The sequence below is a fragment of the Littorina saxatilis genome, linkage group LG4, assembly GCF_037325665.1.
Source record: "Littorina saxatilis isolate snail1 linkage group LG4, US_GU_Lsax_2.0, whole genome shotgun sequence".
Classification (NCBI taxonomy): domain Eukaryota; kingdom Metazoa; phylum Mollusca; class Gastropoda; order Littorinimorpha; family Littorinidae; genus Littorina; species Littorina saxatilis.
Genome location: NC_090248.1, coordinates 8,559,471 through 8,573,407, shown reverse-complemented (window position 1 = coordinate 8,573,407; position 13,937 = coordinate 8,559,471). Strand labels below are relative to the sequence as shown.

General features: G+C 40.7%; 1 protein-coding gene and 1 long non-coding RNA gene across 2 annotated transcripts in view; both read left to right on the top strand.

The window, feature by feature from the left end:
* LOC138963895 (universal stress protein YxiE-like) overlaps positions 1-8,084 on the top strand; it is an 87,794-nt gene extending 79,710 nt beyond the window's left edge. Inside the window, exons 3-4 of the mRNA XM_070335745.1 lie at positions 1,394-1,485; positions 7,666-8,084. Of these exons, the coding sequence (XP_070191846.1) occupies positions 1,394-1,485; positions 7,666-7,878 (305 nt within the window). The 3' untranslated portion in view covers positions 7,879-8,084. The remainder of the gene's footprint in view (positions 1-1,393; positions 1,486-7,665) is intronic.
* Positions 8,085-8,232: 148 nt separating this feature from the next.
* Positions 8,233-13,937, top strand: part of LOC138963893 (uncharacterized) — a 13,261-nt gene continuing 7,556 nt past the window's right edge. Inside the window, exon 1 of the long non-coding RNA XR_011454958.1 lies at positions 8,233-9,502. This is a non-coding gene — a long non-coding RNA (uncharacterized lncRNA). The remainder of the gene's footprint in view (positions 9,503-13,937) is intronic.

The following is a 13,937-nucleotide window of genomic DNA, read 5'->3' as shown; positions in this document are numbered from 1 at the left end:
TTACACTTGAATGGTCAAAGTTGTTGCTGTTGTAAACACGAGCACGCGTGACCTGGCCCATTGTTCTCGTTTCTCGGGTGCGTACAAATCAATATATCGAACAGGTAAAACAAGTTGAATGGGGTTTTTAAAAGCGGGCAGGCTTTTACTTATTTATCTCATATATTTTAGAAGCAGAAATTTGCCAGGGGGAGGGCTTGGTCTTCTGGAGTGTATCTCGCTTTGGATGCAAAGGGCCCCGAGTTCCAATCCCAGACTTTGTTCTTATCCTTTTCAGTGGCGAGCCTGCCTTTTCTGAAGCTACCTTTATTTCCAAAAAGGGAAGAACACACACACACACACACACACACACACACACACACACACACACACACACGCACACACACAACCACACACACAACCACACACACACACACACAACCGCACACACACACAACCACACACACAACCCCACACACACACAACCACACACACACACACACAACCACACACACACACACACACAACCGCACACACAACCACACACACAACCACACACACAACCCCACACACACACAACCACACACACACACACACAACCACACACACACACACACACAACCACACACACCACCACACACACAACCACACACACACACACAACCACACACACAACCACACACACACACACACAACCGCACACACACACAACCACACACACAACCCCACACACACACAACCACACACACACACACACACAACCGCACACACAACCACACACTAACAACAACAAATCCCACTGTGCACATAATGCACCAATAACCAGTTTTGTTGTGTGGCTTGTGTGAAATAATGCTCTTTTTTCATGCAAAAACCTGGCCAAAGTTGTGGCTGTGATCATGCGTTGAACAAGAAGGACGGTAATTTTGACCATAGACCACTTATCCTGGACCGTCAACTAGCTCTCTCTCCGCTCTTTCTCTCTATTACGAGGTAGCGACGCTCGCATTTAGGAACCTACGCTTACATGGCCTTTCAGAAATCAGGGGGATGTCATATCCGGTGTTGATTGTAAACATGGACGAAGTTGCCGAGGTAAGTTCTGAAAATGCTAAAATAAACTCAGCAAAAGTGCATATGGAACATGTTTTTCGATTAGTTTTGTTAAGTTTAGTTTGGAGTTTTGGAAAATCCAGTTCAGTGTCACCTCCCATTGTCACAAATAACTGGAGCGTGCTTTCTTTTCACTGTCTTCGAATCGCTGGCCTTTCAAACCGGACGTCACGCGCCCCTGAAAGTCGAGAGTCGTAACCTCGAAGGGTCACGTGACGAGTTGGCGGTCCAGGCTATTTGGTCTATGCTTTGACACAACGTTCTACTGTGTACTGACTGACAGCAGTTCCGTGTGTTGCAGCTCCCACCAAGGTGCACGAGCTGGTGGAACAGACGAAGGCCATGACGGACAAGCTGAAGGAGAACTACGTGCAGTGGGCCTCTCAACACGGGGTACGTGAGATAGGCCAATTGGTCATAAGAGGACGTTAAAACTAACTGGTCGGGGTACGTGAGATAGGCCAATTGGTCATAAGAGGACGTTAAAACTAACTGATCGGGGTACGTGAGATAGGCCAATTGGTCATAAGAGGACGTTAAAATTAACTGGTCGGGGTACGTGAGATAGGCCAATTGGTCATAAGAGGACGTTAAAATTAACTGGTCGGGGTACGTGAGATAGGCCAATTGGTCATAAGAGGACGTTAAAATTAACTGGTCGGGGTACGTGAGATAGGCCAATTGGTCCTAAAAGGACGTTAAAACTATCTAGTCGGGGAACGCAGCTATACACATCTTTACACTGACGTATATCTCAAAGACACGCGCCATTGTGGTAGTCTTGTGGCAAAGATATTAAATTGTATTCCTTCGTATGATGAAGTCTTTATTAAAGAATTGTGGGCGTCGAAACACGGGGTACGCTACTTTACACATCCGTACACTGATATGTGACCCTCCACCACGGGATGAGTCGCATGTCATCTTTGCATGATTTTAATATTTTTACATTTTCCTAAAGAGTGTTTTATGCTCTACCCAGTGGTAAAAACCGTTTTAGAAAAGAGCGAAAACTGTTCGAGTTATAAGCCTGTGACTACGGTGACCCTCACACTTTTACCACAGTCCCCCCGGACTTATATTAAGCCTAGCGGAGAACCGCGCGAGGTGACATGCGACTCATTTCGTGGTGGGGGGTCACATATAAGAAAGACACGCGCCATCGTGGTAGTCTTTCATCCGCTTATATATTGTGAACTAGATGAATACCCGCTTCGCCGGGTACGGCTGCGCCGGGAAGAAGTCAAGCCGAATAATCGTGGCTGAAAACACTGGAGAAGATAAGGAAGAGTTACTGGGAATGGATCCAGAGAAAAACCAAAATCGGTTCAGCGCTGCGCGCTGAGAGCACGTGTTGAAATATCTCATCGATGAGGTTGTGTCCGGGGTGTAGCTGAATACGGTCTCCACATTTGAAAAAGATCCACCGAGAACTTTGGCCGTGCATCGTGGACACAGACACACACACACACACACAGACAGACACAAGTCGTATATATATATAGATACTACTATTAATTTTGCTCAGGATCCTTATTTCGTAGATTAAGAAATTGAGGTAAAAGACAACTGGGAAGCGTTGCACATAACACGGGGTACGCGTCCACAGACCCTTACTGATACAGTGCAACCTCCTTCCTTAAGACCTCCACAAATATGAGAAAATCATGTCTTAGAAGGTGGGTTAAGGGTGGAGATTTTTCCGATCTCCCAGGTCAACTTATGTAGAGACCTGCTAGTGCCTTATCCCCCTTCGTGTGTACGCGCAAGTACAAGACCAAGTGCGCACGGAACATATCCTGTAATTCATGTCAGAATTCGGTGGGTTATAGAAACACGAAAATACCTAGCATGCTTCCCCCGAAATCGGCGTATGCTGCCTGAATGGCGGGGTAAAAACGGTCATACACGTAAAAACCCACGCATACCAAAAACATGAGTGAACGTGGGAGTTTCAGCCCATGAATAAAGAAGAAGGTCCTGGAAGAAAGGAATCTGCAAATGGAGGTCAATGTATAGAGGTCTTGAACAGAACATTTGAGAAAACACAAATCCAAAAATAAAAGAGACTGCCTGACGTTCCAAATCTGAGGAAACAGGGTCTCAAAAGGGTGGTAGTCTTAAAAGCAGGCGCAACAGTATCAGGAAGACTGGCGCAATTGTGGTAGTCTGTTTTGCAACTTTTGCCTACCGCTTTTATTTTCGCTCATGATAAATATTTCGTAGATAAGAGATCGAGGTAACGACATTCGAGAAGACTTGCACAGATATATAAGAAGGACGAGCGTCTTTTTGTGTCGTTTTTTGTGTGCCACAAATGACCACAACTTATTTTCGCTTATGATCACTATTCATTTGATATTAAGGTATAATTGAGGCTGATGACAATTGCAACGCCTTAAAAGGTAACGTGGTCATAATAAGTTGAAAGTGATAAAGTGATATGAACTGATCTCTCGGACTTTGGAAGGGGAGATAAACATTTTTTTTCCTCGAATTACGAGAGCCAGCACTGGGCCATATCAGGGCGGTGCTGTTGTAACGCGTTTTGTCAAAATGTAAAACATTTTACAAAACGCGGGGCGCGCCCCGTGTTTTGTCAAAACATTTTTAAAAAAACGCGGGGCGCGCCCCGTGTTTTGTCAAAACATTTCACACTTTGTTACAAAACACGGGGCGCGCCCCGCGTTTTGTAAAAACGTTTTGACAAAACGAGTGGCGCGCCCACAAGACCCCTTATCTTCTTTGAAATTGGAAGTCAAGAAAACTTAGAATCTTCACCATCAAATAATTTCCAAATTGTGTGTCTGTCTGTTTGTATGCTACTCATGCAAATCCACAGTTCAATTAAAAGTCATTTATTTCCTTTTACCCCGATTATTTAAAATATCCTGAATGAAGACCAATATTTGTTTTTGTGTGTTGGTTTGCTTGATAGTTTGATTTGTTGCAATTAAAGGGACAATCAAACAAAAGTCTTTAGGATCATTACATTGTCAGTGGGCATGAATCGTCGCCACCCCCCCCCCCCCAAAAAAAAAAAAATCTGCAAGATGCATTGTTTTGCTTATCTTATAGTCTGCTTTTTCACATTTAAAGGGGTTTCCAGCGGGAGTCAGTGAGAACATAATTTTAAGTCATATAAATGTAAACAAAGATTTTCTGAACGAATATTTTTTTTAGTGTGCGTGTTTGTGTTGCCTTGTGTGATAGCCTGATTTTGCTTAGTTAAATGGACATCAAAGCGGAAACAAATTTGATAATTTCAACGTCATATAAAATGTAAACAAAGATCTTCTTATCAAAAACAACATCTGCTTCTTTGTATATATATGTGGGATAGTTTCATTTTGGTGTTAGTTAAAAGGACATCCAAGCGGAAGTCAATGGGGCCATTTTAAGGTTATATAAATTGTAAACAACGATCTTCTGAACGAAGAATTTTTTTTTTTTGCTTCTGTAATAGTCTGAATTCTCGCAGTTAAAAGGACATTCAGATAAAAGTCATTTTGTTCAATTTAACTCAAAATGTAAATATCCTGAATGACGACCATTTTGTTTTTGTGTTCTGGTTTGCTTGATAGTCTTATTTTTTGCAGTTAAAGCGACAATCAAGTGGAAGTCAGTTGCCATTAATCGTCGCCGAAATAAATGAAATTTTCTGCACGATGCATTATTTTGCTTGTGTTATAGTCTGCTGTTTTGCGTTTAAAGGGGTTTTCCAGCGGGAGTCAGTGATATGATAATTTTAACGTCATATAAATGTAAACAAAGATTTTCTGAACGAATATTTTTTTAGTGTGCGTGTATGTGTGATAGCCTGATTTTGCTTTGTTAAATGGACGTCTAAGCGGAAATTTTTTTTGGTAATTTCAACGCTGTGACGAGCGCAGTTTTTGCTCGGCACTGGGGAGACAAGCGACGCCACTCCATATGCTACACATGCAAATCCACAGCTTTTTCTTCTGTTATGTGACCACAATCAACACGCTGATTTACCTTTCCAAATTGCGTGTCTGTCTGTCTGTCTGTCTGTCTGCGCGTCTGTCTACCCGTATGCTACCCATGCGAATCCACAGTTTACCTCTGATTCAAATCAACACTATAGCTTCTTTGCGGATTATAATCAACACGCATAATTACAAACAGCAACCAGAAGAATCCTGTGGCTAGTGTTTCTATGAGTTTAGAACCGGGAATTCATAATCGCTTGACCAAAAGTGTCACCCCTCCCTCTCAGTTATAGGATGGATACCACCAAGATTTCTAATCGTTGAGCCAACCTTTATTATAAAGAGTATTGCAAAAATGACAATCTTTTGACAATAATATGGAATCGCATATAAATCAAGATATAATATGAAAGCCAACTTCGAAAACTAGCTTTGATGGGGTCTCTGAAATAAACATTTCGACTTGACATGGATTTGACTTGACTTGATTGACTTATCGATTAATTGACCAATCGGTTGCTTGAGAAAAAAAATAGTGTGTGGCTGGTAATGCGCTTAAGGCATGATAAGATTTGTTTTTTTAATTGAAGCATACACTCAGGAATGAAAAAAAAACTGCTACATAGGAATACAGAGGGATTTTGGTTTTTGTGTAATTCGCGAGTGTGGCCGAAATAATTGTCTGAATGATTTGTGATGAGGAAGAATGGAGGTGATGTGTACATGTGAAGAAAACATGGCCAATACTACCAACTGATGAAAACATGACTATTACTACTGTACTAACTAATGAAATACTGCTGTTTTTCATCGGATTAGTAGTAACAGGCCTTATCCAATGAAAGCGATTGTAGGAACAATGTTTTATCAGTTAGTAGTAATAGTCATGTTTTCATCGTTCAGTCGCTAGGCGTTTATCTTATGTAGTGAAATGTTCCCTTGTGAAAATGTGTGCCCTGCTGTCTGAAAGGTGTAAAAAGATTCACCCAATCAGAAGCATTCAAATTGGTGGTCCAGAAACAAGGTGGTGCAACAATACGATTTTTTTTAATTAATCAATTCCCTGTATAACAGCTTGCTGTAAAACTGAAACTGGATGATAGCCCAGAATTCTAGGGTTATTACATTTTGACAAAACGCGTGTTTGAGCCCCCTGCGTTTTGTAAAAAGTTTTTACATTTTGACAAAACGCGTTAGAACAGCTGCTGCTTTGACATATAACGTGCGCCACACACAAGACAGAAGTCGCAGCACAGGCTTCATGTCTCACCCAGTCACATTATCTGACACCGGACCAACCAGTCCTAGCACTAACCCCATAATGCCAAACGCCAGGCGGAGCAGCCACTAGATTGCCAATTTTAAAGTCTGACCCGGCCGGGGTTCGAACCCACGACCTCCCGATCACGGGGCGGACGCCTTACCACTAGGCCAACCGTGCCGGTCTGTGTTACACTGACTGCTTTGCTACTCACAGCATACAAGTACCAAGTTTGTTTTTACATTTAGTCAAGTTTTGACTAAATGTTTTAACGTAGAGGGGGGAATCGAGACGAGGGTGTGGTGTATGTGTGTGTGTGTGTGTGTGTGTGTGTGTGTGTGTGTGTGTGTGTGTGTGTGTGTGTGTGTGTGTGTGTGTGTGTGTAGAGCGATTTCCAGAAAACTACTGAACCGATCTTTATGAAATTTTACATGAGAGTTCCTGGGAATGATATCCCCGGATGTTTTCTTCTTTTTTTTGATAAATACCTTTGATGACGTCATATCCGGCTTTTTGTAAAAGTTGAGGCGGCACTGTCACACCCTCATTTTTCAATCAAATTGATTGAAATTTTGGCAAAGCAATCTTCGACAAAGGCCGGACTTCGGTATTGCATTTCAGCTTGGTGGCTTAAAAATTAATTAATGACTTTGGTCATTAAAAATCTGAAAATTGTAAAAAAAATATGTTTTTTATAAAACGATCCAAATGTACGTTCATCTTATTCTTCATCATTTTCTGATTCCAAAAACATATACATATGTTATATTTGGATTAGAAACAAGCTCTGAAAATTAAAAATATAAAAATTATGATCAAAATTAAATTTTCGAAATCAATTTAAAAACACTTTCATCTTTTTCCTTGTCGGTTCCTGATTCCAAAAACATATAGATATGATATGTTTGGATTAAAAACACGCTCAGAAAGTTCAAACGAAGAGAGGTACAGAAAAGCGTGCTATCCTTCTCAGCGCAACTACTACCCCGCTCTTCTTGTCAATTTCACTGCCTTTGCCACGAGAGGTGGACTGACGATGCTACGAGTATACGGTCTTGCTGAAAAATTGCATTGCGTTCAGTTTCATTTTGTGAAATCGACAGCTTGACTAAATGTTGTATTTTCGCCTTACGCGACTTGTTTTATTTATTGTATACGCTAAATTAACAGGGTGAAGTCGACTTGTGTGCTGAACTAAGCACGGCGTAAGCAGAGATTAAATGTTATTCCTTCGTACGCTGAAGCTTTAATTAAAGAATGCTTGCTGTTGGTTTTTTTAATTTTTTTTTAATTTTTTTTAAATTTTTTTACGGTTCAGTGAAAGAGCTTACATGTTTTTTGGGGTGTTGTTTTCTCCAGATCCCGGACGCGAAGTTCGCACATCCGCACGGTCACGACGCTTGGCACGAGATCATTAAATATGCAGAGAAGGTGGAGGCGGGGCTTATCGTGATTGGCAGCCGGGGTCAGGGAAAACTCCGTCGCACTTTCTTGGGCAGCGTCAGCGACAGCGTTCTGCATCATTCGCACGTGCCCGTCCTCGTCTGTCGCAACAAGGATGCGGTGGTGTGACGTCATCACAGCAGCAAGAACTCTCTGACGTCATTGATTTGTGTGCGTGTTAGCCTGGGACCTACGTGACGTGTTGTGAGGTGTACACTGACTCATCCATTTATGGACCGTTTGTTAGGCCAAAAAAAAAAAATAGGTCTGTTTACGGTAACCCGACCGATCCTAGTTTTTTCGCGCGACCCTAGACTTTTTTTTGGCATTTGGGGGGGGGGGGGGGGGGAAAATCTTGTTTTTTTGGCAAAATAACGTAAAAATATGTTTTTTTTGGAGAGAAAAGAAAAAAAAATAATCCCGACCTACATCTAGACCTATTTTTTTGGCCTATGTTACCGTAAACAGACCTTTTTTTTTTGTTATGGACGTGTTTGTGACTCTATAGTGTTCTAATCAAAATGTCTAGGTTCAGTCTCGATTTTCACTTGTTGTGTGGTCTGAGTGAATGTGTTCACATCGGTGTCAAGGGTGCATAGCGGGACCAATTAGGAACCCGCCCCATTTGAATCAATTACACGCGTTTTAGAAGTACTAGTAGGGACGAAAAGGGAACAAATGTTGCCCTTCTGTATCGCTTATGAACAAACACAGCAAAAGTAAAATCAGCAAACAATAGCAACAACAAAATCAAACAAGGAAGAGTTTAAACGCAGCATCACAAGCTTTTGTGATGTGGAAGACTACAACAACAATGAACAAACATCAAGACAATGGGCAAAAACAGTCCCAAAATAATGTTTGTAGGAAACATTTATTATAACGAACACTCACAAGAGGGAAAGCTAACACACTGGTGCGCGCACTGACAAACACACTGGCATAAACACTAAGGCACACGCACTGTCACCTTCTCCACACGCTTGGCTATGTGCCCGTACATTTTGGACAAAGGGAAGCAACTTTGGTTTTCCTCGCATTTAACTCATAGTGGATGTCTCCAAAGTTACGTCCCATGGCAAGTTCGAATAGACTGCCCTCGCAATAATAATAGTCAGTGGTTTTTAAGTCCCCTGAGTTTATTAGTCAGTGGAGGTTTTCCCATACAAACTTAATTTTTCGTGACAGATCTAAATTTACATAAGGAGAGTGTTGTAGTTTTGTCTGCTACATCAGTTTTCACATTAATTGTACGACAATCAAAATAGCGGATAATAAGTTGCCTTATCTAAAATTAACAACGATTATTCATTCCCACACACATTGTTTAGTTCGTGTTGTGATCCTCCTTGTTGCTAGCCTCCAGTCTCACAGATCGTTTTCTTTGTCTTGATCTTAGTTCCATCTGTCTTCATAATGTGAAATTATGTGGACTGGGGGACAGACGCTGTTTTAGAAAGTATTGCTGAATACGATCGAATGCGTGTGTGCACTTAGTCAGTAGTTGCTCATTAGTGTTTTTTGTATATTTTGTTTGTGTATGTCACATGATTATTTGAATCATTTCAAACAAGAGCTGTACTAAGACACGGGGCATTGTATTAATTGTGTTTTTGATTCTTGCAGACGAGTTTCGTACAGCAAATGTCATCTTCAACTACTAAAACAAAAACTATTAAAAAAAAAAAGAAACAACATGAAACAACAACCAATACAACGAGCGTTACCAGTGAATGCAGCGTTCAAGTCGCGGGTGAGCACTGGGCGAAAAGTCACGTTTTGGCACTATAACGTGGCATATAACATGAAACATGAAGTTAATCAACTGAATTTTGTGGCATTATACCTGTGCGATTCACATCAAGTTAGAAAAACTGCCGTAACGCAATAAAATCCCTGGGATTTTAGCAGGGTGCAAAACACGGTAAAACATCGAGTTTTGGTGTCTGTGTTTTGGACGTTTTCGCTACGTTAACGCACGGCGATTCACGTCGTGTTAAACGCGTTTCAGCAGTGCGCAAAACACCACAAAACCTATGGAGTTACGATACGTTTTTCTGGTTTCTAAAACTTGATGTTAGAGTGTTGTTTTGATGGATTATTCTGCGTTTTCATCAGCCTGGTGCCAAACCCCGGCCGCCTCTCGGCGAGTCTGCAGAATCAGACGATTATCGGCTTCCTCTCTCTCTCTTTCTCTCTCAGCACGGTCACACACACACACACACACACACACACACACACACACACACACACACATATATATATATATATATATATAATTATATACATACACACACACACACATTGCACCGGCATACACCATACACACACACACACACACACACACACCGTCACACACACATTCACACCGTCACTGCACACACACATTATAACTGACATATAATGACACACAAACGGTACACACAGGCACACGCACAGGCACACACTGTGCACACACTGGGACACACAAACATACATACACACACACACACACACACACACATGCACGCGCGCGCGCACACTATGGGCACACACACTCGCACACACACACACACACACACACACACACACACCTTTTTTGGTATCTCTTATTTTCTCCATAAGAGCCTTGTAAGTGCACAAGAGGAGATACAGTACGAATAGCCCGTGCGTTGAACAGAGAAAGTAGGTCATTTTAAACTGACAATTTTTGGCCAGCCAGCAGATAAGAGTTCGTCTCTATTCCTTAGCAAACCTACGGTACCGAGCGAGTTAATCATTTTCACATGTGTTGCTGAGGCGAGCTTTGCTGGCCCTGAGAAAGCCGACTGACCACAAAGAGGTCTTTGTTCTAGTTCCCCCCCTCCCCAAAACATCCGGCCGAGAGGGTGGCTGATTGACTGGACTTTACTCTCCATGTATCTGCAGGAAGTGACTCGAGTTGGAGATTTTAGGATTTTCATTGCCCTTCCTTTTCTGATAATGTTTTAATCACATAGTTTTTGGATGCAACACATAATGTCCTTTTTACATTTAGTCAAGTTTTGACTAAATGTTTTAACGTAGAGGGGGGAATCGAGACGAGGGTCGTGGTGTATGTGCGTGTGTGTGTGTGTGTGTGTCTGTCTGTCTGTGTGTGTGTGTAGAGCGATTCAGACTAAACTACTGGACCGATCTTTATGAAATTTGACATGAGAGTTCCTGGGTATGAAATCCCCATACGTTTTTTTCATTTTTTCAATAAATGTCTTTGATGACGTCAAATCCGGCTTTTCGTGAAAGTTGAGGCGGCACTCAGTGTCACGCTCTCATTTTTCAACCAAATTGGTTGAACTTTTGGTCAAGTAATCTTCGACGAAGGCCGGGGTTTGGTATTGCATTTCAGCTTGGTGGCTTAAAAACTAATGAGTGAGTTTAGTCATTAAAAATCTGAAAATTGTAAAAAAAAAAAAAAAAAATTATAAAACGATCCAAATTTACGTTCATCTTATTGTTTATCATTGTCTGATTCCAAAAACATATAAATATGTTATATTTGGATTAAAAACAAGCTCTGAAAATTAAAAATATAAAAATTATTATCAAAATTAAATTGTCCTAATCAATTTAAAAACACCTTCATCTTATTCCTTGTCGGTTCCTGATTCCAAAAACATATAGATATGATATGTTTGGATTAAAAACACGCTCAGAAAGTTAAAACGAAGAGAGGTACAGAAAAGCGTGCTATCCTTCTCAGCGCAAGTACTACCCCGCTCTTCTTGTCAATTTCACTGCCTTTGCCGTGCGCGGTGGACTGACGATGCTACGAGTGTTGCATTGCGTTCAGTTTCATTCTGTGAGTTCGACAGCTACTTGACTAAATGTTGTATTTTCGCCTTACGCGACTTGTTACATTTAGTCAAGTTTTGACTAAATGTTTTAACATAGAGGGGGGAATCGAGACGAGGGTCGTGGTGTATATGTGTATGTGTGTATGTGTGTGTGTGTGTGTATGTGTGTGTGTGTGTGTAGAGCGATTCAGAGTAAACTACTATACCGATCTTTATGAAATTTGACATGAGAGTTCCTGGGTAGGATATCCCCGGACGTTTTTTTTCTTTTTTTCGATAAATGTTTTTCATGACGTCATATCCGGCTTTTTGTAAAAGTTGAGGCGGCACTGTCACACCCTCATTTTTCAATCAAATGGATTGAAATTTTGGCCAAGCAATCTTCGACGAAGGCCGGACTTTGGTATTGCATTTCAGCTTGGTGGCTTAAAAATTAATTCATGACTTTGGTCATTAAAAATCTAAAAATTGTAAAAAAACTTTTTTTTTTATAAAATGATCCAAATTTACGTTCATCTTATTCTTCATCATTTTTGACTCCGAAAACATATAAATATGTTGTATTTGGATTAAAAACAAGCTCTGAAAATTAAAAAAATTAAAATTATGATCAAAGTTAAATTTTCGAAATCAATTTAAAAACACTTTCATCTCATTCCTTGTCGGTTCCTGATTCCAAAAACATATAGATATGACATGTTTGGATTAAAAACACGCTCAGAAAGTTAAAACGAAGAGAGGTACAGAAAAGCGTGCAACTACTATCCCGCTCTTCTTGTCAATTTCACTGCCTTTGCCATGAGCGGTGGACTGACGATGCTACGAGTATACGGTCTTGTTGAAAAATTGCATTGCGTTCAGTTTCATTCTGTGAGTTCGACAGCTTGACTAAATGTTGTATTTTCGCCTTACGCGACTTGTTTGTTACATTTAGTCGGTCTGGTGCCTGTGGTTTGAATGCCGTCCTGATAAGTGTCTTTTAAAAACACATTCACAGTAACATCTTCGACGCAGACACAGACAGTTAATTAGGAAGGGCTCCTAATATGGACCACTTTTTGTTTCATGCTGATAACTAGCTTGTTTTCTTGCGAAGAGTTTTATTTTGTGTTTGGTAGTCCTTCTCTCAATCAATATGAGGCTTATATCGCGCGTATTCCGTGGGTACAGTTCTAAGCGCAGGGATTTAAAAAAAATAATAATTATGCAATTTATATCGCGCACATATTCAAGGTGCATGGATTTATTTATGCCGTGTGAGATGGAATTTTTTACACAATACATCACGCATTCACATCGGCCAGCAGATCGCAGCCATTTCGGCGCACATCCTACTTTTCACGATCACGGCCTATCTCTCTTAGGTTAACCGTTAGGCCTAATTAGAGTGAAATAGCTTTGATAGACATTCAGCAAAAATTAAATACAGTCAAAATCACAAATGGTCCATAATAGGAGCCTGGGCGCCTAATATGGACCAGTGAAGCGGCCTTCACAAATCACTGTAAAAAGCCCCCTATACTTCAAAATAACATGATACAGCTCAGTGTACAAGTCAGACTAATTTTAATATGCTTTAGATTGATCTGTTTCGGGTTGATGAGAGCATTATTTGAAGAACACCAGGAAACTAAAGAAGCTTATCAAAAACAGAGTAAAAATAAGTGAAATTATCAACTTCCACGAAAAGAAGACTTTTTTTTTAAATCTCGAAGACTAGTTATAGGTTATTTCCAGCAAGCTTCTTAATGAATTAATGAAAATAGCTTTTAGCTTTTTTTTCTTCGATTTGTTGAAGGTGGTCCATATTAGGGGACTCGCACATACTTTGAGATTTTGCCATTATTTTTTGTTTGCAGTAGAAACTCGGGGTCAACACTGCTAAAATGTAACAAATGCGGTCTTAGCTGTCATATATGGTAATTTTTGTGTGATAAAAGCTTTGGCTGTGGACACTGAGAAACGAGTCCGTTTTAGGCGGCAAATTTAGAGTGAACGCTGCCAAACTGAATGAAAAAAATTAGAAAAAGCCTAACGGTTTTGAGATTTGTGTTTCTGCAACTGTTTTGACATGTGCGAGTTATCCAGAGAGGTTGAATACAGCGAACAAAACTTTTTTGAGCGCTCTAGCACCGTTAGTTTTTCAGAACAGGAGGGGGTCCATAATTATTGGGAGCCGGTCCATATTAGGAGCCCTTCCCCCATATCTACGTGAAGCTACCACCGCTCGGCTTTACACACACACACACTTAATTATTATTATTATTATTATGGGGAGCTTATATAGCGCGAACCACAACTGTGCTCTCCGCGGTTTACATATTAATTTCTGCCGTTTAAAATGTAATGTTTTACAGACAGACAGACATACAGACT